Source organism: Neltuma alba, unplaced genomic scaffold, assembly GCF_004799145.2.
Source record: "Neltuma alba isolate B1F8T4 unplaced genomic scaffold, ASM479914v2 tig00004556_pilon, whole genome shotgun sequence".
In the NCBI taxonomy this organism is placed as follows: Eukaryota; Viridiplantae; Streptophyta; class Magnoliopsida; order Fabales; family Fabaceae; genus Neltuma; species Neltuma alba.
The window spans coordinates 13,437-36,854 of NW_021633764.1; the positions used below are offsets into that span (position 1 = coordinate 13,437).

The 23,418-nt window shown below is 31.2% G+C and overlaps 1 protein-coding gene across 2 annotated transcripts; it reads left to right on the forward strand.

The window, feature by feature from the left end:
• Positions 1-12,585: 12,585 nt before the first annotated feature.
• Positions 12,586-14,531, forward strand: LOC114745187 (BOI-related E3 ubiquitin-protein ligase 1-like). 2 transcript variants are annotated; one of them, XM_028933338.1, is made up of 4 exons: positions 12,586-12,756; positions 12,853-12,935; positions 13,081-13,415; positions 13,573-14,531. In XM_028933338.1, exons 1-4 carry the CDS (start codon positions 12,692-12,694, stop codon positions 14,086-14,088), a joined length of 999 nt encoding a protein of 332 aa, XP_028789171.1. In that variant the 5' UTR covers positions 12,586-12,691; the 3' UTR covers positions 14,089-14,531. The 2 variants fall into 2 exon arrangements, with proteins under 2 accessions (XP_028789171.1, XP_028789173.1); XM_028933340.1 differs by having other exon boundaries at positions 12,588-12,756; positions 13,084-13,415.
• Positions 14,532-23,418: the final 8,887 nt, after the last annotated feature.

A 23,418-nucleotide genomic window follows, 5' to 3' on the forward strand; every position in this document is an offset into this window, starting at 1 on the left:
ATATCAAACCATCCATCAACAGTGGATTTTCGATTAAATATTTCACTTATCGTCAACCTAATTGGATATCCTCTTTTTTTTTTTGGGTAATAGAATTGGATATCCTCTTTGATCTAATTATGCATATTTAGCAAAGTAATTTGTTCGTATGTGCATCAATTAGTAGACACATAGCTGTTTATTTATATTTCTTATTCTTCCTGGCTTTCAGCATCCAGAATAATTAATTATTAGAACTATAATGAACACTTGATATATAACTAGATTGAATAATTGGAATTAAGTTATTATTCGAATCAAAAATTGAAAGAGGTAAGCATTTGGTGGCTTGGTGCTTGTTAATGAAAGTTGGGGAAATAAAGCTCTATATATATAGGGTTTGGTGGAGTTTGAAAGCCAGAGGAAAAACTGAAAGGTAAATGGCTAAAGGATTAATAAAAATAAGTCAAATCTTTATTTTTCTTTCAGAAATATTAGTTAAATTAAGCTTTATCTTGTTTTAATAAATTATTTTTGACACCTTCACATATTTGATTACAAAAAATTTACTCTGAATCATTTTACAATTTTCAGTAGTATTAAAATTAATTTCCTAAGAGTGCGTTAAGCTTTTAGTAACTATCTTATTAATTGGACCCGGAGATGCTTAAATCTAACCCAGTGGTACATAAAATCATAGGTTAACACTTCATTAAACTTGATTAATATCAACCTGATTTTGAATCCCTTAGCCTGTAGCGATTTGGTGTCCCATTTGGTGAACATGTAATGGTTGGAGGCTAGTAATTAAAATAAATGTCGATAAATATCCCCTAGAAAAAGTTAGGTCTCTCTGTTAATATTTTCAACATACCAGTATAAATTGCGTTGGTGCCTCTCTCTCTTGAAGTTCTATGTTAAAAAAAAAAAAGGGTCTTTAGATATATACTATTTTGTCGTTTTAATGAAATTAAAAATGAATAATAAGAATAATAATAATAAATTAATTGCGCAGAGACCTAGCAGTCTGCTTTAAGGGAGATGGGAAAAGTGGGGGAAAACAAGAGGGAAAGGCATGAATTATGGCAAACAAAGAGGGATCCAACAAAGCAACGTGGACGCAAAGCAAAGCAAACATGTTCTAATAATACTTACACATTGCATATTATTACTCCTTTTCGTACATATAAACATGTCACTACAACCTCTTCTTTCAAAATTATCTCTCCATCCCAAAGTTCAGCTCTTGAGAATCATATAGCAGTTAGCATTTATTTACCCAATATATATATGGAATATGGACCCCCATCACTCAATAAAGCATATAGACAAAAGAAAATTAAAAGCGACCATTATGTATGTGCAGTGCGGGTGTGGGATCGATGTGCATTTATTCACTGGGAATTAGTGTTTTAAAAGCAGGACCGAGTACTGAACCGGAAAAGCTTGTAGTTCATAATTTTCATAGTTCAACATACGGCTACAAATGGTTTGAAAATACATTCGTTTTTTAAGGATTCAATTTTTTTTAAGTCTTCGATAGTTTTATTTCTAATTTTTCCAACATTTTTTCTGCTAGCTATGTTTAAAACCTCTTTTTTCCGAAATTTTCTGAATGCTAGTTTAATTTGTGGATTCTGGTTCAATAATGGCTCAACTCTGATATAACTCAATTCAATCACTTGCTAGCGAGTACAACTGATGATCTAACTGGTCCATCCGATACAGTCCTTTAATCACTGTAATAGATTTTAATATTGGGAATGAAGCATGTTAGGTTTAAAGGAAAAGAACATGGGTGTGTTTCAACTACTCCTGCTACCTTTGGAAAAATTTCGATGGCTTCAATAATGTCAGCCTCAGCCATCATCAACTATTAATTGATATGATCGATCAAAATGCCTTCTCATTTCTCCTTTCTCTTAAACACAAGTTTGGTCAATTCCCCTTTCTCATTTTCCTTCCTTTGCCTTGACGAATGAATTTAGATATACGCAAACAGAGAAAGGACTCAAGAGTTTTTAATTATAGTAGTATTTAGGACAATTCATACATGTGGAACCCCACATGGCTTGGACTCATCATCCTCTTGATGATGTGTGTAGCTTTTAATTACAAGTTGAAGATATATAGTAGTAGGTCTTATACGCTTACATATATATTCCAACTTCTTCAATAGTATGTGCGTGCTTTGTTCCCAAGAAATTGACTCCAACCAAACATGTCACGCCAATGGTACAGAGGCCTTTGGAATCAAGCCAAAACACAAATAAGAGAACCTCAGCAACAACTTGAAAGCTTATTATTACATCCAATCCTTAATTGATATAAGAATTGGATAACTTATTTTGCAAATATTAAGAAAAATCGGTTAAGCTGGTTATTTAATTTGTAACAAATATGTATGGACTTTTTTATACCATCCTATTTAATCATGTGAATTAGAATTACCTCTTGCTTGATAATCGCCTTAATATATATAATTAATAGAGATATTTTAGAAAATTATAAATTTTAGAGACATTGGGCTAAATGCTTATATTTATGATTAAATCCATCTCCCAACTAGTTTTTATATAATAACCAAAGGCATTACTTTTTTTTTTTTGTAATTAGAAAAAGAAACAAGTACTAACAACTCAAAATTACAAGTGGAATCAAATTTGGGATTTTTCATTTATAAAAGAATATTGATATCATTAAGCTACGCAAGGTGATCTACAATTCATTTCTTTGTTCCACCCAACACTACCCCATCTCTAATGGGGTATAGAGAAATTGGGTTGGAAGGATGTGAAGTTGATATGCACAATTCACAAGGGTGTTTGGTAAGGGCTAGGCAGGAGAAGTACATATTGAAGAAAAGAAGAAAATGTGGTACAAGGTAAATTTGCATGTTGGTGTGTTGGAGGGATGGATTTATTATTTGTTTGGTTGGTTGTGTGAGAAAATTGAGAATCATTGATGAGAGAGAAAGAAACATTACTAGCTAGCTCGCATTTTTCGACCTGAACCACCTTATTAATGCCTCTCGTTTTCCTTGGCAGAGAAAAAGATTTGTAACGTCACCGACGCCTCAACAGAAAGTGATCGATTTGAAAATCTCAATGACAAATAAATAAATAAATCTGGCAAAAACAAAAACAGTCAATTTAATTTAATTAAGCAGAACTTTTTTAATTAAAAGCGCAGCCCCTAGCTGCTTGAAGTTATAAGGTGGGAGATATTTATGTGGCCAGGTTAAGTTCCGTAATTGGAGATTTCAACTTCTGATTATTGCTGTTACGAAACGTGAATATTTTTAATTAAGGCGGTGAAATGATGACGTGATTATATATGGCATTTGCCTTGCAACTATGGCTAAAATATTCAACAAGAACTCTTGACTAATTTGATATAAATATTTGTATTGGTGGCATTGTTGACCAAAAAAACATAATTTTTATACGCAAGTATTTAGTAATGTATAAATAATTGATTAATGGTGTTAGTTTACACAAGATTATAAATTAATGGTTTGTGTCTATTACAAATTTATAAGACGCAAACTCGTGGGACGTGCGACATTATTATTATAAGACACATATACATATGCCACTCCAAATGTTGTTAATTAGCCCAAGTTAATTGAACTCAAGGGTTTTATTGCCCAACTTCTTGCACGACCGTTTTGACTCAAGTGATGAGAAGTAAAATATTTTTAAGAGCTTCAATTCATTTGTTCGTAATTTCATTTGAATTTATAAATATTATCTTGGATTTAGACCTGCTTTTGATGGACCGAGATATTTAATGAGGTTGTTTAACTGAACTAAATAATATTAACTTAATTAATATTTAATTTGATATTGTTAAATTAGTTTTAACTGCATAAAAATCATAATTGGATTGATTATTTCACGAAAGATGAATTTGATATGTAATAATTTCTATCATAGATATTTCACCCACTCATTAACAGAGTGAAATTCTCTCTTCTCCCATTTTTTTCTCTCCCATGAGATACATCCATTGTACCTAAATACTACTTCTTATCCTTAATATAAAATCCAACTGACTAATTTGGAGAGATTAAAAAATAACTAAATTATTTTAATATATTTATATTTATCATTTATCTTTAAACTAATTTGCCTCACCCATAAATTGACTTATATATAATCCAATGATAGATGTAAGCGTTTTAGAGGTATCATGCTACTTCCGGTTTTAATTATAAGATCTTATTTATAATCTATAAAAGAAGTCTTAGAATTAGGATTAGAGATAGCATATGCTATAATTATATACTCAAATTAGTTAATTAGATACAATATTAAGGGCTATAAGTAGTAAAATAGTTTCCAATAATCAATTCTCTCTTCCTCCAATAATCAAGCACATTACATTTTTTTAAAAAATTAACTACACTGTATTTATATCAGGTTCTAAACTCTGTATTCATAACTTGTGAATAATAAATTTTTTTTCCTTATCTTCTTTATACTCCTCACATCGATCATTGGACAACGGCAAAAGGAAGTTTCTTAATTATTAAGAACCCTAATCAATATACTACCTTGAATCCTAAATATAAGAGTTAGTTGATTAATTTGAATAGATAAAAGAAATAAGTTAAGCTAGTTTTTTTGTAATAAATAGGTATTTTCTTTCCTAAAATATCCTTACTAGTCAACTTTAATTTATTGACTAGAACTACCATTATTAGAAGAACTATCTTGGAAAAAAAATAAATAAACATGAAAAACAAAATAGATTAAGGTCTTATATTTAGAATCAAAATAAAAATTAAAAGAAAGCTTATATTAAAGACCCGAGGTGATGTGTGTGTATCAAGACCATAATATATTAAGTTTATGAAAAAATACATTATTAACAAATCATACATAATATGGCGGATCCAACTTACCTCAAGACTGATCTACCCCCCCCCCCCCCAAAAAAAAACACACAGACACAGACACAGACACACATCTTTGTCTTTTCTCTTTTCTTGAGTAAATAACTCTAATATTTTCGTTTTGACTTTGGCATCTATCGATGCTCACCAGTTAATAATAATGCTATGGAATTCAAAATTGTTGAGGTAACTCATGCTGAAAAAGTAAAAGGGTATACTATGGCACGCCAAATTCTTTTTAAATTCCTAGTTATGTCTTCGCTTCATGAAACGTAAAGAGAAAAGAGTTAATTTGTGTGCAAAAGGAACTCTTCTTCTGTCCTTCTCACCACATGGAACAGCAGCACCACAACAAATATATTCCAAAACTTCCTTCAATCATAAAAAAAATTAAAATTTATGTATATAATATTGTGCAAAGAAATACAAGGATAATAATAATAATAATAAGTATGAAGATATGATGCAAGTCTTACGTGATGTGTATTATCTTGTCAAATTATGAATTTCTGGATATATATATACACAGACATATATATGGATGATTCAATTTGCCTAATACTCCTCTGGTCCTTAATATAGGACCCAATTGTTGAATTAGTTTTGGTCCTAAATATAAGACCCATTTATCATATTTATCATTTTTTTTTAAATTACACCTATAGATACTTCCCCAACCATAATCAAGTAGAAGAGGAAGAAGAGGTATTAAGAAAGATGATTATGGTGTTTTAGGAAAAATGTGTCACTTTTCTTATAATTAACTAACTTACCTAACTTTCCTAATCTAATCAAATTAGTTAAATGAGTTTTAATACCAGAGGAATAGTATATATTTGTGAGTCATAATTAAAAGAATATATAATTGGGATGGGATAAGCATCTGAGTTTTGAGAGGTTATACAGCAGGTTGTCTAGCTTAAGTCAAAATAATGAAAGTCTCTTTTTGTGTTAATTTTGATTCCTCTCTCTCATCTCCATTATTATTGGTTCCCCATATACCCAAAAAAAAGAAAAAACCTTTCCACACTCACAAATAAACAAAAAAAAAATCTAACCACATCTAACTATTTATAATCTTGTGATTAATTAATCAATTAAGTCTTTTTCACCTTAATTTTCTTCTTCTTTTTTCTTTTTTCTTTTTTAGTGGCTTCTAAGTGAGGGCAAACCTATTCATATTTTGATATTGTGGCTCGCTCCTCCTCTCACTTTGGGTTACCTTGAAATGAGGAAATAGCTTACCTTTGCTTTTTAACTAGACACCTACCTAGTTACACCACTATACCATAGTCAACCATTACACACACACACACACACACACACACACACACAATGGTGGGGGTTGGCATAATAATATATGTTTTTGTATTACTAGGTGTCGCTTTCTGGGGTACGTGTCTGCTCCAAAATTCATAAATAGTTGTCTATACTCGATAAAATAATAATATTCAATTATTTCTATATATACCTTATTATCTACCTATCTCTTCATATTCTAAGCAAGACGGTGCATATAAATTATAGTTCAATCCATATCTTAGAAAGGGCCAATAATTATGAAAACACGAGAGAGGTTATATATATTAATAGTGAAACCAATTACATTAGTTTATGACTATATGTAATCCAGAAAGGAAAAATTTGACTAACCAAGGAAAAATAAATTAAGAAAATGGGAACTTGTATAATGTCTGATGGATTGTGAGGGTTATCGTCTATGATTTTATTAATTATTTGAATTTGATATTTAATGACCTAATTAAACAAATTATTATACAAATACAAGTGTATGTGCTGTTGTTGGGGAATAATGTCAACTTTTTTATAGCACCACTTTTCTTTTGGTTCTAATTACTTGTTCGCCATAAATAAAATCAAATTCCCAAATCGATCCTTTTCATCACGTTATCTCTAATATATGCCAGTATTTATATTTCATGTGGTTAAAAAAAAAACCCTAGAGTGGTTTAGGGGGGAAAAAAAAAGGGACCAGTTGAATAGAAAGTGATAGGAGAAGCTATGGGTTAGGGAGAATAGTATGATTACATGAATATGGAAACTGAGCTATACAATCCTTTGAATTTATTAATGGGACCATATTCTTTCATCACTTTCCCACTTTATTATTATTTGTTCTTAACCTTTACTCTCTCTGTTTTTTTTTACAAAATTATTAAATTGTTACCCACTCAAAAAAGAAAAACAAAAAAGAGAGTAAAGAGTTATATTCTGGAAGAGGATTCAACTTTTTCTTGTGGTCCAATGAGCAATAGTTCCCATCAAAGATTTCTAATTTATTTTTTTTATTTTTGGGAGAATCCAAAAAAATACTTTTCAATTTCAAAATTTCAGATCAATATTATTCACTATGCTTTAACAGCAACGGACAATATTTAAAAAGTAAATGACAATATGTTTTTGTATTCATTCCTGATTTATGATTTTAAAATTTTAGAAGTAATTTTTTGAGATTTTTTCTTTATTTTTTGTTTGGCCCCAGACTCCGGATTGATTTCTTCTACCTAATAATTGATACACACATAGGTTCAGAATTATTTTACGCTGCCACAAAAATTAATGTTCTGCAAAAATTTCATCTTTCATTATACCCATCTCTGACGCAGAATATATACACACACACATAGAATTCAAACTTAAATATTACATGATGAATAAATTTGGCATTTTATTTTAAAAAAAATAAAACTTACATATGGACCAAACCAAACGCATTATCATCGTATTTATATATTTATGCTTCAGATCAATTCGAATCATTCAAACGAAATATCATGAACCAAAGTTACTCGGAGATATTATAATTAATGAAGTGAAACAAAAATCTGCAGAATATGAGGTGCATGCATACGTACGCATGGGACCTATACGCCAAAGTAAAGTCGTGGCCACCATGAATATGCAGTAAGAAGAAATCTTTGGAGAGTTTTTACGCACGCAGAGAGAAAGAGAGAGAGAGGAAACAATATATATATATATATAGCTAATTAATTAATTAAGTTTGATTCTTTTGATGAAACCAACCCAACACATCATGCACATATATACAGATCATTAGATCAGACACAGACCCACCAGTCTTCCCCACACACACTTTGATGTGTTGGTTTCCTCTCTCTCTCTCTCTCTCTCTACCGTGTCTTCTTGTGACTGCCATTATCATCATCAACCTCAGAAGGAAAGCAGAAGCCTAATGTGTTATATGTACCTACAGAGAGACGACAGAGTCTCATAAATTATAACACCACCCACGCCACCTTCCCCCCTCCTACACTGACAATACCATAAATAATTCTCAACCTCCATAGATATATTCATCTCCTTCAAACTTTAAATAATTCCCCGCTGGATCAATATATATATCTATATGTATATTACTAATTAATTCGACCGTTTGATAGCTTTCGATGGGGACGAATCATATGTGTTGGAGTTTTTTTTGGGACACAGAGAAAGAAACGTTTTAGTGGGATTGATTATTATTACCACTATTGTACGACAAGACCACCTGCATTAGCAGCAACCAAAAAAAAAAAAAGGGGGAAGAAGAAGAAGCCATCATGGGATCTTACCTCAGCCGAAACAATTTCTTTTCATTTGTTAGGTGTCTCGCGCGCGCGCGCGCACACACACACACATATATAGCTTCGTCATAATTAAATAGATTGCACTTAATTAGAAGCGTCAGAATATATAGTTTGCTGATACATATTGCACTTAATGGATTGTGATTTAATTACCTAATATATATTGCATTGAATAGGAGATTATAGTATCGTCTGATGGTGTATGTTAACAATAAAAGAAGGTTCAAACTCCAATTATTCATCCCACTGCCACTATATTTCCATGTTGTCATCCTGATCTTAAGAATCTATCTGTGTGTGTGTGTGTGTGTGTAGGAAATAAAGTGAAAGTAAATATATATGGCTATATTATAATTGTGAGCAGTATATTGCAGCTTTGTTAATTTTGCTTAGGTGATAAATCATTTACCTGGGAATCGGACACAGACAAATTAATATGAGTCACCTATCTTTATAAAAGATAAGGATAGTCAGTGTGTGTGTGTGTGTGTGTGTGTTGTCTTCTACAAACACATAAGAATGAAGCAAAAAAGATGATGATAATAATAATATGATATAGATTAAATCATTGAGATTTTGATGCTTTTTTCATAGCTATATATTAATTAGAGGGGGAAAATATAATAAAATAAAAACTAGTGAAGAGAACGGCTGAATGAGACGTCGGAATATTAGACCAGAGGAGGAGTGGTGGTCCCTTCATGACGTTTCTTGAAGGTCATGTTTGCCATATATCTACGTCAAAATTAAGTTTCTCAATTTCTTTTGAATATTACACCACCCTCTAGAAAAGTTTAGACACTTCGATTATCAAAGTAGAAAAAAGATACCACCAAGAGGTTGTTTTAACTTTTAATTGCCTATCAAGCTTATGAAAATGGTAACAAAGCAGTAGAATATATAAACTTCTTGGGTCGGTTTGAATAATTAAGTATGCATATTTAGTGTGTGATCATATCTTAAATAGAATTATCTAGTAATAATTAATCGATCCCTCCTATGTATACTTAATAAGATGTAACATTGGAATATGGGAAACATAGGTTTCACTTTACGTAGCCTTGCAATTGATTTTAAGTTGTTTTGTGTAAGTGGTCCACCTACGATTAGTTTCCATAATTCCTGGCAATTATTGTCAACCCCACACACACGCACACACACACACATATAAGTAATACAATTTAATTTAATTTATTATATTCCCATGAATTTCTTTTTATCGGGACCATCCCTTTATCAACTCAGCCGCCGTGGGTTAAATTTTATTATTATGAATATATAAATGGCTCATAATTAATTATGTTTAACAAACTTAATTGGAGGCATGAACAAGGCAATGCAACAGAAGGGAGGGAAAGGCAAGGTTGATTTTGCTGCCCTATTCAATGGACGAGGAACACAAATAACTTAATTATATAATTAACAAGCATTGTCATGCCTGATTAAGAGAGCCTATTTACTTAATTGATATCTATCAATTATAGCCATCAAATAATTATGGATGGTGAAGAAAGAGGCGAAATTTATAAAGAGGATTAGCCGACTCTCTTTGTGGGACCAAACCATACACAAATTGCTCCATGCCTTTCCAAGGACTTTATTATCATCATCATCATCATTATTGTTATTATTATTATTATCATCACATACTTATAACTTATAAGAGCTAAATAACTAATCTGGGGTATTAAAAAAATTAGTTAAATTAGTTATTTATGACAAATATGTATTGATTTTTCTAAACTATCCTCTTCAATCATATGCATTAGATAATTAAAATTATCTCTTAATGACAACCTTTTTATAATTAATTGGGATATTTTGAAAAAAGATGAGAGACGAAGTATATGAAGGTCTTACATTTAGGACTAAATTTAACCTTTAATTAGTTCTTATACTAAAGACTAGAGGTTGTATATGTGTGTGTGTCTATGAACTTTGGAATCCTTCTTGTCTTATTGGGGAATTTCCTTTTCAACCTTTTTCTTCTGTTCCCTAACCTTTACTCATACTACAACCGATTTTCACACCCACCAACTATAAGGTTAGATATATACCAAATATTCCAACCATATATGCAGTCAGACCACTTGAAATTTGAAAACATATATAGAAAGTGCTCAAGAAAAAAATAATTTTCCATATTTTAATTAAGAAACTAAATAATTGAAGTATATATGTGTGATTCAGGACCCAACAATATGCACTACTTATTCTTAATTTAATTAATGTTTATCTTAATTCATATAGAGAGCAGTTAATTGGATAGTCAGATCTTCTATTCAATCGGATTACATAGGGATTATACCGGATTAGTATTAATATTTAAGACTTGTAATTAATCCGTACAGCAACCGTTGGGGTTCTTGATGTTTATGTTATTCAGAACCAAAAAAAGGTGTTTAGATTGAAGGTAAGAAAATAAAAAAGAAAATATTTTTGCGAAACATCAACTTCATTAATTAAGTCGTGATATCTAATTTAATATATTTGTTGAGTGATTTTTTTTTTTTGGGTGAAATATTTGTTGTTGAGTGATACTCCCTCCGTTCCTTATTATAAGAGACATTTGATGCTTATGGCATGTTCCTATATATAAGAGACACTTACAAGTTGTCTCTACTTTTTTGCGTTGATTTACTATTTTACCCATATTTATTATCTCCAACTTACACTCTCTCTCCCTCTCACTTCTCTTTCTTTTAATAATTTAATTGTTCTCTCTCATGCTCTCTCTCCTTATTAATGAGGGCATTTTTGGAAAAAAATTATACTTTTTACACATTAATTGTTTTTAACTAATTTTAACTGTTTTTTTGATCAACGTACTTCGGTTATTTGTCTCTTATAATAAGGAACGGAGGGAGTATTAATTTGTATGCTTGATCGTTCATATCAAAATATGGGGTTTTCATCTTTTCCTACATTCTAGTTTGTGATCTCCTTAATTCTTATATTTTGAATATTGCTTCGAAAAAAACTAAGTCGGTGAAGAGTATATCTGTCCGAAAAAAATCTGGAAAGGAGATACATACGACTTTATCTAACTAAATAAAAATTTTAATTAGTGATCCAAAATGAAGCAACAGATCATAATTAACTCTCTAAATGAGAAGATCCATTATTAGAAGCGATGCTCCCAAACAATTACAAAATAAAATAAATAAATAATATAAACGTTAATATAAAATTTGGTCATCTAAATTTGTGCTCATTTTAGTTTTGATCTCTCAAGTTTCAAACTATAAGTTTTCTGAAGTTTTTTATATATTTAAAATAGTCTATATAATCTAATAAAAATGTAGACCATTCTCAACTTAATGAAACATTGATATATAGTAGTATTTTGTGGTGTAGGATAGAGTTCGCAATCTAGTTTTTTCTAATGTAGGTACAATATAAATTTAAAAAAAGTAGGTAAAATTATGGATTATTATTGGTTAGCCAATTTTTATTATAGCTACGATATATCTATAAGGTTTTAATAATTTGACCACACATGGAGATAAAGATCGTTTTTTTTTTTTGGTACTGAGAGATAACGATTAGATAATAGATTGAAAGTAACGTTTTATATTGTATTTCTGTTACAAATTTGGTCATTCCTTGATCCGTTCACGCTTCATTACTAACTAGATAGATTCAAGAAGAAAACGTCAATTTTTAATATTAGTAAGATAGTAGATGACAAATTCAAATTCAAATCACGTGTTCTTCAAAAAAAAAAAAACAAGATAAAATATTTGTGGAATATTGAGGAGGAAGGAAAAAGAGAGTATAGAGCAGAAATAATGCAAAAATAGGAAAGAAAAAAAAAAAGAAAGGAGAGAATTAAATGAAAGGAAATTGAATTACTTGAGTGAAAATAATAAAAAAAAAATAAATGAAAAATGGAAGGGCGTGAAAGGGGGCCATACATACATAACATACCCCAACAAGAACAGCCCTTCCTTCTCCATTAATTAATTAATTAATTAAATTAGATATAAATGAGGAGGGTTTAAAAAATAATAAAGCCACCAAGAAAGAAACACACGAGACTGAACCAGCAGCACAAACACAAAGCAAACTCGCTCTCCCGTCCTTGGCATCTATCTCTTCCCTGTCTCCTACTGATACCACTCTTTTATATCATCACATCCTTCTCTTCTCTGCCCATATGATTCCCATCTTTCTCTGATCTTCTTCCAACTCTCTCTCTTTTATGGCCGTTCAGGCTCAGTATCCTTCCAATATCCTCCTCCTCCACAATCACAACAACAACACCAGGTTTGCTTCTCTCTTCCTCCATCTTATTCTTCTTTCTCCTCCTCCTTAGATTCTCAATCTCCTCACTTCAATTTCTTCGGTTTTGATTATTCACAGCAACCTACAACCAGATTATGACTCTTCCTTCCCACCTGCGGAAGCACTTCTTCATCAATCTCACATGTTATTCGCCAATGGAGGTATACATATATATCTATATGTGCGTGTATATGTTGCGTGTGTATATATCTGTATATTGCTCTCTCTGCCCAGATCGTATATTCGCCAGTGGCACAGACACACGGCTAATCTAAGAGAGCTTGTTTTGATGGCTTCCTGAAACAGCAGGTAGTACGAATCCTTCAAAAAGATCATCACAAAGTAGACCGCCCATTGCGGTTGCTCAGGCAGTCCCTAATGTTGTGAATTCTATGTCTCTGCAATCTCCTCAGCTTCTGGAACTCTCTCAACTGCATAATCACCACCACAATAGCGTCTCCACCGGCCTCCGCTTATCTTCCTTCGCCGATCAACAACCACTTCACTTGCTGCCGCACCAACGACAACAATCATCGCAGGATGCATCTCATTACTCCCCTGTATCGCCTCTTTTCTCTCAAGATTTTGCCTCTCAAATCAAACAGCACCGAGACGAAATCGACCAGTTTCTTCGAGCACAGGTATTCCATTCATAAACTTATCGTTTTCATACTGGAAATTAGAATTTCCTTCCCTTAAATCCATGGTGCGAATCGGTTCTCCGAAATTGTTGTCAAGTTATTCTCGGTCTCTTTTTCGCCCCCCAAGTTTCAATTCAGACTAACTTGAAATTAACAGGAAGCGGAATTACATCGGACATTGGCGGAGAAAAGGCAGAGACACTACCGAGTGCTACTCGCCACGGCGGAAGAAACCATGGCGAGGCGGTTGAGGGAGAAAGACCTGGAGGTGGAGAAAGTCACGCGCATGAACGCCCAGTTAGAGGCACGCGCCGCGCAACTGAGCGCCGAAGCACAGCTCTGGCAGGCAAAAGCAAAAGCACAAGAAGCAACGGCCGCTTCCTTACAGGCCCAACTGCAACAGGCCATGATGAATGGTACGGCCTCAGAAAAGAGAGATGAGGGTGGGCTGTCCTGCGCGGCGGGAGCCGACGACGCCGAGTCGGTATACGTTGACCCGGACCGATTCGAACCGACCGGACCGAAATGCAGAGGGTGTGGGAAGTGGGTGGCTTCGGTGGTGGTATTGCCGTGTCGGCATCTGTGCATGTGTGCCAAATGCGACGTCCATTTCCGAGCATGTCCGGTTTGTCTTTCCCTCAAAGAGTCAACCGTTGAGGTTTTCCTAACTTAGGGCCCAATCCAATGATCGGCCCAGTAGGAGGCCCAACTGAAATAAAAAACATTAAGTTAAATATTTGAAAATAAAGGGATGAAAATTCATTTTACTACTACTAATTTTTTATTTAATTCAGATTTAGATGGGATGGAGCCTGATGAAGAGGTCTGGCCTTACATGTGATGCACACATTGTATGTGGCATTGTCTTTTTTTTAAAAAAATTTTTTTAATAACATTTGTTCTGACTCTCTTGTTTCTTGGAAATTCAATTAATATTATACATACATATTTATAAAAAAAATACATGATGATTCATTTTTAAAAAAAAAAAAACCTGAAATGTAGAATGCCATGCAACATACATGAATATTTTAATTTAATAGTTTTGGTGTTACATGTGGTTGAAAAGCTTCATAGGATTAGCATTTTTCATTTAGAGATTTTTTTTTAATTTTTTGAACAAAAAAAAAGGTGCTTCTCAGCACATGGATTGCATATGTCAAGGAACCATCAAACTTACGTGTTTGATGCTCATTAGTTTCATGAAGCGCATTGCTTATCAAATGAACCACTTTTTTTAACCTTTCTTTTACACTCCTTTTCAAAAGAAACTTACCAATTGCGTAACAGTAAAACAGTCTTTTGCCTTTTTCATAAACCCTTCCCCTCTCTGGCATAATAATAATAATAATAATAATAATAATAATAATAATAATAATATTATTATTATTATTATTATTATTATTATTATTATTTTATTTGTTTAAACATTTCCTAGTTAACTAAACGACTTTTTTAGATAATGAATATGATTGAACATAATTTTCAAAATTTGAAATTATTAACTATTTTATTTGAATTTCATAAGTAAAACTGTTAATAGGTTTTTTGTTATAAAGAGGGAACAATAATTATATTTACAAAAGCAGAACAAGGAAAGGGTTCAGGTCAAAAAACAAAAAAAAACAAAGAAGGAAGGGGTAGTAATTAAGTTGTTAATTTGCTACCAGGCGGCCTTTCAAACAGTGCAAGAGCTGTTTACTGTTGTGATTCTGAATAATCACAGACAATTTTGAAAAAATAAAAAATGAAACAATTCTTTCAGTTATTGATGCCTAACTTACGAATTAATTTACTTGTCTGATAATTACTGGTTAACACTTGATGCAAATCAAACTAATTCTTTGCATGACTCTTTTAATTAATTTAAAAATTTTATCCTTAAAACTCTTCAAATGCTCAAGAGCAAAGTTTAAGAATAAAAGTGAAATATGTTCTGTGCGAAATAAAAACCAGTTAATTAATTTTGTTTATTTTCAAAAGGAAAGAAAATTTAAAAAAGTAAAAAACGGATAAGAGGTTATTTCTGGAGTGTGCACCATTTTTGTGGTTACTACTCTTGGCGTTTTATTTATGGTCAAATTATTTTTCCAAGGGGAACCAAGACAACGTACACGTATTACAAATAATATTATGAATCACAAACGTCTCAAATTAAATTAATATTAAGAACCAACAAAGATTAGGTCTATAGCGGAAGGGGTATTCACTCACAATGTTGTGAATCAAAATTCAAGTTTATGCTCAGACACAATATTTTGAAAAAGATTGTTTTCAATAAAGAAATACACATACTAAGCAACAAAAATTAATCTTTAAGAAAATGGGATTGGCTGAATTGGCTTTTAGGCTCAAACAAAGCCCAACAAATATGAAAGCTACTATGAATTTCGAATTTTATTCATTTAAATTAAACAATTTAAAGAAACTTAAACAATATGGCATACTTTGTGGGGAAAAAGCCACTCAATGTTTGAATGAAAAGCAAAAGCTTGATATGTGCAAAAACAAACATGTCCGATTGGAAGGAATCCATATTTTTTCACCCTTCAGATAGAAGCAGCTGAGTCATATTGTTTTAACTTGAACCCATTCTCTCCCCAAAAAGCCGCCCAATTGATTCCCCAGGAAAAGCCACACAAAAAGAAAAAAAGTGTTCTTAACTCTCTTTTGTTATTCCCCATAATTTATTTTTTAAAAAAATAAGAAGAGATGGAAAATTAGAAAAGTGAAAGAAAATGATATGAGAGAGAAAAAATATCAAAGAGACCAAAACCAAACAAAAGATTTGGACAAAAGAGAATCGAAGTCATGCATCAAAGAGATTGAGTTCAATTCGAATCCAAAATGATCACCAAACTGCTCGCAGTCATTATTCTTTCTTTGAATTATTTTTTTCACAGAGTTAGTCCAAAAAAAAAACAAGAAGATTTTTAGTGAATATTATCGTCGTTACATGTGACTTTTCAAAGTTCAACCTAATTTCTCTTGAACAACCAACAATCAAATGGGAAATGCCAACAGGCAACAGGTAAATGCTAGTGTCACTTGTTAATTTGTTCTCGTTATTACGTTATTTGTTTAGCCTTTTCTTTTTAGTTCTTTTTTATTCAATACTTAATTATTTGCGGTTATAAAATTGATAGATCAAATAAGTTTTGAGGAGATAGAGTTCTGTAAATCCTCGTCGTTTCCAGTTGATAACAATGAGATTGATCATTTAGATTTTTTAAATAAAAAAAAAGAAAGAAAATTGACGCGTTTTGTTTTAAGAAGTAGCGTTACAAATAAGAAATACTCCTCTAATCCTATTTATAAGACACTTCTAATATATTTTACATAGACTAAGAAAAACCTTAAAATGTATTAACTATTTAACTCTCCATTAAAATATAACAATTTTTCAACTTTATCCATATTTAATATATACACATTTCAAAAGAAATAACTAGTTACACTAAAATAAATGAAGGACAAAATAGGATATTTACACTAAAATTTAATGAGGTGATTTATAAATAGAAAAAAAAAATCTTCTCTCTCTGTCCTATAAATAGGACCAGAGGAGTGTGTGTATTGGATAGATACAACATGATACGTAGAATACATTATTTTCAGAATTTCAAGATATGAGTATGTGTGTGTGGATGTGTATGTGTTATATATATAAATATCTATATTTTTTAGAGGATGCATACCAGTACCTTAAGTTTTAAATAATTAATAGATATAATGTATATAATAATCAATCAAAATATTAATTTTTTAAGGATTTTAAGTTGTATAGAGATATTTTGATTAAAAAAATATAGTAATACAAATGATAAAACGTGTAAATATGTAATACGTATAATGAAATGTAATACGTGTATCGTATTAGATACAGCTACGTTTATTTTTCTCAAGTCTCGGCGAGTTTTATAGGTTATATTTAATATTTGAAATGCCGTTAAAAATCAATTAGAATAATTGATATATGTAAAAATGTTCCATATTCTGTGCATCAGTTTACTTGAATTTTAATAAATTGTCTTTCATTAAAAAAAAAAAAAAGTTATGGAGGTCCTAATTTATAAATATATAATTTAACATGTTAAAAGTGTTCTATATAAGATCATAAAGAATAGACATCAAAATACTTTTTTTTGGTGTATAAAAGTTTAGGTGATCTGAGTTGGGTCACCGAATTGATCAAAATCAGAGTGTGCCTCCAATCTCAAAAAGTATTTATAGATCGATTATCAATAAAATTCTCACATCTTTAACGGAATTTAAAATTACGAGTCTGCACACTATGAATCAACTCTTTACCAACCCAATTAACTTTTAGTGACACAGGCATCAGAATTTGGTAGTCTCATTATTGAATGACACCCCCAATTCAATCCACTGCTCTGTATGTGTTGTTCCCTCTCAAGGTAAGGAACAAGAGCATTGAGTAGGAAGCATTTGGGGCTGAAAATAGAATCCCAACCTAACCTAAGAGAATGGCCCATCACTGAAACTCATATTTATAAGCAATTACCAACCCTTCGCATTTTGAGCCACGTAGAAGCCAATAATTCTCTATATGCCATAATTATATTTCAAGCCAAGCTGGTTTCATCCATCACATCAGCTGTAATTATATATATATATATATACTCCTCCGGTCCTTAATATAAGACCCATTTAACTAATTTGATTAGATTAAGAAAGTTAGGTAAGTTAGTTAATTATAAGAAAAGTGATATATTTTTTCTAAAACACCATAATCATCTTTCTTAATACCTCCTCTCCCTCTTCTATTTAATTATGGTTGAGGGAGTATCTATAGGGGTAATTTAGAGAAAATTGATAAATATGATAAATGGGTCTTATATTTAGGACCAAAACCAACTTAAAAATTGGGTCCTATATTAAGGACTGGAGGAGTATATGGTTACAACATTATATTATTCTTGGCGTCTTCCTCTTTCTGGGCATTTACCAACCCAAATTTAATTTGCACATCCTCTGTGTATTTATCACTCTGCCTCCCTCATACTCCTGCATTTACTAACTACTGATCTGAGAAATACACAATGGAATTGGTTAGTGAGGATGATATGATGAAATGAAGTGCAAGTAAAACTAATTGATGAGCAAGCCTCACAAAATTTGAGCCCACTTCATATCTCTATCTTTAATCTCACTCGTGAAATCCAAACTATGATGGCTACTTATCAATGGCCCGTTTTTCATTTTTAATTTTTTGTAAATTTGTGTGGCTGAGTGTGTGTTATATGGAATTGGATTGGTGCACAAGTCACAGTTTTGGGCTTCATGTGTGGATCAACATGTCACCCGCTTGCCTCACTCACAAAACCAACGGGGGATTGGTCTAAGTGGTAAGCGGTTTAGTATCGCTTAAGCGAGGTCTCGAGTTCAAGCCTTAGCGTATGCAGAAGTCTCCGTTGGAAGACTCACTCACCACAGCCAAGTGTGCAACGCAGGTCAGATCTAGATGTAGTCAGAGCAAAGCTCCGGTGGACTGAGTGGGCAACCAAAATAAAAAAAAACCGCCCACTGAACTTATTGCTGAGTTCTACACACACACACATACTGAGAGCATCTCCTTTTTGTCTTTTTAAATTTAACTAGATATTGGTTTTTTACATGCAGTCCAAAATGAATTAATGTGATTTTTTTATAATTTTTATAGACATTTAAGTAAATGTTATTGATTATTTCAATTTAATTTTATTCAGATTTTCATTGTTTATTTTGATTATTTGTCTTTAACTTCGTCACATACTCACATCATCTTACTATTAAATATTGGAGAAGTCCTCCTAGTTCTTCTCTGTGCTTCTTTAATTTTCATTGTATATTGCAGCCTAATATCATGAAAGTTTTTCTGTACATGAAGGGTCATGATTTTAATCCCACTCATAATTTCAAGCCGCCGGTGCTTACTTTTATAAATAAGGAAAAAAAAAACTTAATGATATTAGGCATATAAGTCTTTTTCATGTGGGTTTATTAATGGTTTTTTTTTTTCCAATTCAATTCTATCTCTTATGAAACTTCTCACTTCCAACCCAGACTTAGCTCCTAGTAACCTAATTTTCAATATCAATGTTATTGTTTAATACCAAAACCAGCAACATGGCACAATAACAACAACAAATCAAATTAGTCAATGAACATTTTTTCAACAAAATTAAGTTAAGAATATTGAATTTTATTGTTTGTGCAAAGCATTTTCAAATAGGTGCCACAATAATGAACTCTTTCCCACTCACGGATGATGGATGCCACATTTTTCCAATTCCAGGGGCACCTTTTTTTTTTAAAAAAAATTGTATATATGTCATTTTAAGAATGAAATATACTTTTTTTTAATATATATAATTGAAACCAATAATTAACTTTGTATGCATCTTTACTTTTAAGGTGGGTGAAGAAACACAATCATGCAATTTACAAATTGGCAAGTTGTTAATTAACTTTCACTCAGTACACTTTTTTTTTTTATCTTTTAAAATATATTAAACTCAAAATACTGTTCATACATTTCCCCAGATTACTTCCACTGTTTAGCGTTTCAGATTGTTTTTGCACATGCCCTAAAAATTAGAAACCAAGTTTTTGTATTTTTTATTTAAATAATGCACATATTTAATTTTACGAATAAATATATACTCTTTTAATTAAAGCTCTAATGAATGTGATTATGTGAGTGTTTGGTGGCGACAAGTAAACAGTGTAGCATGTGGCCGTTTGAGATGAGAGGAGAGGACCACAACAACACATCCAAAGAATATCTATTTTTTAAATTCCTCTTATTTATATGTTAGTAGTTTTTTTTTAAATAATTGAGAAAGTGTTTTGATAATGCATGTATGAATCATTTTTTTAAAAGATTTAATTATGCGGTATTGAATTATTTATATTCAGAAATCGTAATAACAACATATAATGCTATAAAGAATTTAATATTTTTTTGTGATTGCAATCTCTTTTTTTTCCCCAATATTTTATAGTACATGAGATTTTATTAGTAGTATCATGAAAAAAGAGGCAAAAATGAAGAAACAGGAGGCAAAAAGGACGTTCTCAGACGAGAAAGCCCATAGTTATTTATTTATTTATACTTAAATTAAGAATAATCGCTTACAAGTGACAAGTCATTTTTTTCAATCAATCATCATCCAACAGTGAACAATTTTTTTACACATTACAGTCATTACTTAATTTAATGAATTCAAAATTTGATCTTACACAAAAAATAATAATAAAACTAGATTTTCCCCCCTTCATTTGTGATTATTTTATCCGTTATAACCAGGCATGCCACGTTATAAATATTGTGGAGAAACGATGAGATTCAAATCTGGTCTGTGGGACTCAAATCAAGTAGAAAAGAAATAGAAGATATCAAGGAAAATGATTATAGTGCTTTAGAAAAAATATGTCATACTCCTCCGGTCCTAATTATAAGACCCAATTGACTTATTTGGGGAGATTAAGGAAGTAAGTTAAATTGGTTATTTATAATAAATAAGTGTTGTTATTCCTAAAATATCCTTGCTAATTAAGTATAGTGGCTAAAACTATCATTATTAGAAGTATTATCTTGGAAAAAATGCATAAATATAAGAGACAAAATGAATTAGGGTCTTATAATTAGGACCAAATAAAAAGTCAAATTGGGTCTTATAATAAGGACCGGAGGAGTATTTTTTATAATTAACTAATTTACCTAACTTTTTTAATGTAATCAAATTAGTTAAATAGGTGTTATATTAATGATTTAGGAATAACTTGCATATGACTCCCACAACGATGAGTTTAGGCTGGAAAAGGCGGCCCCGTAAGTGGGTGGCAGCTTCTAACCAGAGCTAAACTACCATCCCTCAACTCAATCATTACTTTGCCAAAACCACTAACTCACAACGCACAAGTTGGGAGAAATGGGCCCCACTCGGCCCCACTCTTCCACTAATTCCACCCCTCCTCTTTCTCTTTCTTTAATTTATCACCCACGAGTTGAAGTTGGAGGTAAATCCTCCTCCTTTGGAGTGAACTTTAATCAAACGAAGTAATTAAACAGTAAACAAAATGCAAGAAACTGATCAGTGTCCATGAATCATGTCCATTTTGCTTGATTAGCAATGAATCTTGATTGAATGCCACCTCCAAGCCACCAACAAAGAATTGGTCTGGTTGTATTAAGATTCAGTAGATTCTTTTGAGTCGTGAGTTCGGATTTTAAAAGAAATGTCTCTGCAAAGAGAGAAAGTTACGAACCTCAAACCAGACAAGTTGGTTGCTCAGATAGCTAGTAATAAGATCCAGGAAAAACCCAAGCCACCTGACATCGGATGATAATATTAAAAAAAATACTACATCTAGTCCTAAGTATAAGAAGCTGCTACTCCTTAAAATTAAATTAGTTATTTATAATAAATATGACTTTATCTCCCTAAAGTATCTTTTTAATCATGACAATCCTAGATAAAAACACTCTTAACATGTGTAATCAGTAAGGATATTTTAGAGAATAAATTATAAATATAGGAGATAAAGTAGATTAAAATTTTATATTTAATACTCCCAACTCACTTTCATATTAAGCATCAAAAGTAGTTTTTTTTTTTTTTACCATAACTTACACAATTATTATACCCAGCATCAATAGTTCGAACTATGATTTTCTTTTGAAAAAAAGAAGTGCTTGGTATCAGTAGGCCTATAAGACTTCCAGAATAAACTTGAATCTTGCGCAAGAGATTCATATATTTTTATCTAAATCCATAACGCACTTATTATCTGTATCTCTATGACTATGGTCAAAAGAAAACTTTTTTTTTAACCTTTTTATTGTTTATTGGAAATAATTATTTGCCTACTTGGTAAACGTAATTTCATCTCCCCTATTATTATTATTATTATTATTTTTGGTTCTTTCCACTTTACTTAACTTCACTCCAAATGATTTTGTTTGCTCGTTCTATTCCTTTAATCATTTACCATAATCACATCTCTCAGCTATAAAAAAATGGATATAATTAATCTGACTAATGACGTTTTTTTAATGAGGGAAAAAAGAAGGCATTCATTATAAGCTTTCACTTTTACTGTGAGCCCATCACCACATTGTTTCGCTTTGACCCTTCGTTTTTATCGATCCCAATAGCGTGTCTATATAAAATTGCCACTGTGCAATTTTTATAATTAAAAAGATAATATTGACAATTTATCTGATAAATAACACGTTCTTTAATAACCCAATAGGATTGGTCATATTTACTGCCTGACAGTATTTTAAATAAGATTCGTTCTAATAGGAAGACACGTATAGTTTAACAAAAACCAAAGAGGTAATAATCCAATCCTTTGATATAGGATAGTGAATTTTCATTAAACAAGAATAAAATTAGGGAATTTTTGCATTTTGTAAATAAGTTAATAATATTTAAAAATTTCTTAATTCTAGTAAAATATGTTAAAAGTATCTTAAAAATAAAATAAGAAACGTGTTATTTTTTTGCCAACCAAAAAGTATTATTTAAACCATGCACAAGAGTTCATATTAATAGAATTGTTTTTTTTAAAGAAAAATGAGATAGTTTTAAAATTATAAACCGCGTAAACTTTAAAGTTGGAAAAAGTAATTGCAAGTTTGTAATTATTTTTTGGGTTAATACAATTTTGGATTTCCAAAATTTCTTTTCTTCTAAATTATTAGTCTCTATAACTAAATAAAAATTTAGATCATTTTGCCTCTTAAAGAATCAAAATCTATAATTTAAAATTTCATAAAAAAATTCTTATAAATTTAAAGGACCAAAAATTATATTAAATTTTTTTTTGAGTTACGGGTATAATTTAAAATTATATATTTTGAGACTTAGAGGGTGTTTGGGAGGTTTGAAAAACACTTTTAAAAGTGTTTTTAGAAAAATCAAGATAAAATGTCTATTACATGCCCCTATAAAACCACTTATAAAATTAAAATTTGGTTTTCATCTAATCA

Excerpts from the sequence above, each read along its gene's own strand:
- LOC114745187 (XM_028933338.1), top strand. The coding sequence starts at position 12,692 with ATGGCCGTTCAGGCTCAGTATCCTTCCAATATCCTCCTCCTCCACAAT. Across the intron at positions 12,936-13,080 it reads CATGTTATTCGCCAATGGAG|CAGGTAGTACGAATCCTTCA; the intron begins GTATACATATAT and ends TTCCTGAAACAG. Across the intron at positions 13,416-13,572 it reads ACCAGTTTCTTCGAGCACAG|GAAGCGGAATTACATCGGAC; the intron begins GTATTCCATTCA and ends TGAAATTAACAG.